Source organism: Galeopterus variegatus, unplaced genomic scaffold (genome assembly GCF_000696425.1).
Source record: "Galeopterus variegatus unplaced genomic scaffold, G_variegatus-3.0.2 Scaffold48, whole genome shotgun sequence".
Classification (NCBI taxonomy): Eukaryota; Metazoa; Chordata; class Mammalia; order Dermoptera; family Cynocephalidae; genus Galeopterus; species Galeopterus variegatus.
Window position 1 is genome coordinate 642675 of NW_007726159.1, and position 3169 is coordinate 645843.

A 3169-nucleotide genomic window follows, 5' to 3' on the forward strand; every position below is an offset into this window, starting at 1 on the left:
ATTTATATAATTGCTAGAGGAGAGACTTTTGAATGTTTTTTCCATGAAGAAAGGATAAATGCATGAGGTGATTGATATATTAACTACCCTGACCTGATTATTATACAAACTATATACGTATCAAAATATCAGATTGTACCCCATAAGTATGTACAAAAAAAAAAAGGTAAGTAAGCCTTTGGTGAATAGTTCCAAAGTGTTGTAAAGATTAAATAAGTTAAAGTATATTCAGGGTTTAGTGTAGCGAGTGGTGTTTAGGGCTCACACATAGTAAATGATTAATAAATGCTAACTCCTATCCTCCTCCTTACTGTTTGCCTTATTGAGTCTGTGGATTGCAACTTCACAGTGTTCTTGCCAGAATGGGCAAGGGGTGGTGTATTGAGGATGCATTTTCTGCAGTTTATAATTTTGCTTTTGATTCATTTATTTGGTATAACCATTTCTGCTTTCAGCTCCGTTCTTTCAAGACTGTATGTCTGAAAATACTTTGGACGAATTGAATATTGAATTACTGCGCAATAAATTGTACAAGGTAGTGGTTTTCCTGAATATTGTTTTTCTTGATTACAAAATATATCTAACTGGAGGTGTTTATTAAAGTTACTTTGCCCATTAGCCAACTTCTGCAATCATGAAACTATGTATATTTGGAATATACCTTTTATATAGTTCTAGTTAAATGTATACATGTCAGCTTCCTCCAGCCAGCAAGATTTTTGAGAAGAAATAATATACCCTATTCTAGCTCCTCTCATGGTGAGAGGTGTTCCTAACTCCTTTCACGGTGCCTGAAACATAAGTGTTGACTAGATGGTGGTAGGTGGGTGAATGGATGACTGGGGTGAACCATTTCAATCCATTTAAAACAACCAGCATACATAGTAAACCTTCTGTTACATAGTGTCCATCTCTGTCCTCAATCCTGTCATAGGTCCTGTCATAGAGTCCCTAAATCTCACAGTTAACCTGCCCAGATAATTTTAAGCTACAGTGTGCAGCATACCAGAATGACCATATGGACATCATGTGTACCACTTTGTAAAATCTGTCTGTCTGGACTGTGCTGCCACCAATTGAGTAGCTCTAGGTATTATAGGCTGAGCAAAATCTTTCTGTTTTCACTCGTACAACCACAGCATCTTCAGACACTCTCACAGAGTCACTGAATATATCCTGCCATTCCATAGATATAGCATGTTATGTTCAAATACATGGACCTCTCAAAAGCATTGTATTACAGCAAATTTTCTTTTTTATAAAGAGACTTACAGGTTTAGAGGAGGCTCCCCTGAGATGTAACTAACAAAAGGCACTGTTTTAAGAAACTTATAGGCCTCAATTCAATGCACCCAGGAAAACTAGGATGTGTGTGTGTGCTATGTCCATTCCTCAAATGAGAAAACTGAGACATGGAGAAGTAAGGTTTCCCTGGCAGAAGTCAGTTAGCTGGTTGCTATCAGAGTTGGGATTCAAACACAGGCAGTCTGATGCTACAGCCCAAACTTTCTGCCTTTCCAATACATCCCTCTGCTCAAAGCCATCCCAAATGTGTCCCTAAGATAGATAAAATATCAGCATAGGGCTGAATCTAAAATCATTTGCTAAGCTCAGAAAAGAACTTGGCACTCTTGTTAGAATAGCAGGAATTAACCACGTGAAATAATGAAAGAACCGTGCAAAAAAATATATTTGTTAAATAACTATGTTATGATAAGTGCAGTTTTGTTCTTCTTGGAGCTCTTTTTTAGTCTGTGTAACATGCTGCAACGTGAAAGCTTCTACGACATTTATTATAAAATATCTCCCTATGGCAGAAGTAATGCAATTTTCATTAAAGCATTTAATAAGCCATGAAAAGCTGATCTAGAAATTTACAAAAGGAAAATATATTCATCTTATTGTTTTATGATCTTTCTTCTTTTTAAGTCTTACCTTGAGGCGTTCTATAAATTTTGTAAGAATCATGGTGATGTCACAGCAGAAATTATGTGTCCTATTCTGGAGGTAAGAAAGAGCCCTTGAATTTTTTATGCCAAATAATGTACTTACATACGTCTCACTGTTTTAACCCTACTTGTATTTCTTTATCTTAGAAGTTCCTTTATCAAGGAAAAAATAAGCAGTGTGTTTTATCGTTGGATGTCTTCAGTTAAGAGGGTAGTGTTTTCCAAGTTTTCTACATAGGAGTTAATTTGACATTAGAAAAGGATAACACCTATAAAAGTTTGCTCAGGATTCATTTTGATGTAGTATGTAGAAAGTAGATTATAATTAATTAAAAATTTAGTATGTTCTGAGCAATTGGTGGACTATAGGTACTTTTATAATAATCAACCAAATGAGGTAACACTGGGCAGCTGTGAACCCCCACAACTTGACACCAGAGTCCACGGTGGCTTCATCCACAGGGACATTGTTCCTTATATATACCCTAAAATAAAGGTTGCCCTAAGCAACCCTTGAGTGCTCCAGCTTTCAGCAGGAAGATTCCTTCGTTTAGGTGATTCACTGTTGGCAAGCTCATTAAATTATGTGTCAAATGCCACCATTGGTGTTTACCTTTCCAGTTGATGTCATACTCTTTTTAATTCCTCTGTGTCACTACAGATTTCATCAGTCAATGCATGGGAGATTCAGAGCAGACATCAGAAAGGTCAGAGGAGCATCCTGGGCTTAGTTTGTACTGAGTGTTTTACATACATTGCTCTTGCTGGTTTCCTAATACACTTGAATAAGATGCACACACACACACACACACACACACACACACACACACACCATTTGGGGCTTTTCTGAGTCTTTGCTTTGCCCCATGAAACTAAGTTTTATCTAAAGAATATTTCTAATCATTAGCTTATCTGTTACTGTGACTTCACTGGTGGGTAGGTATTTAGATACTTCAACAACTTCTGATTTCAAGAAAAACCTAATAAGCATTACCCTTTAAGCAAAAAGAAAAAGAAAAAAAAATTAAATTCATCTGCATATATTTCAACCTAGTATTCTGAAACTACATGTGAAGGGAACCTCAACACATCTAATCATTAAAATTTTACAGTTAAAGATACCTTGCTATCCCCTGTTGAAATTCTTAAAACAAACCCCAACAGTCCTTGAAGTAAAAATCTTATCACTGGGGAACTCCAGAAAATACTTTCGTCTTTAT

At 36.2% G+C, this 3169-nt stretch overlaps 1 protein-coding gene across 1 annotated transcript in view; it reads left to right on the forward strand.

Moving 5' to 3' along the window:
- Nucleotides 1-3169, forward strand: part of ATP6V0D2 (ATPase, H+ transporting, lysosomal 38kDa, V0 subunit d2) — a 61844-nt gene that overhangs the window by 48817 nt on the left and 9858 nt on the right. The window contains exons 4-5 of the mRNA XM_008572568.1: nt 456-535; nt 1930-2007. Of these exons, the coding sequence (XP_008570790.1) occupies nt 456-535; nt 1930-2007 (158 nt within the window). The remainder of the gene's footprint in view (nt 1-455; nt 536-1929; nt 2008-3169) is intronic.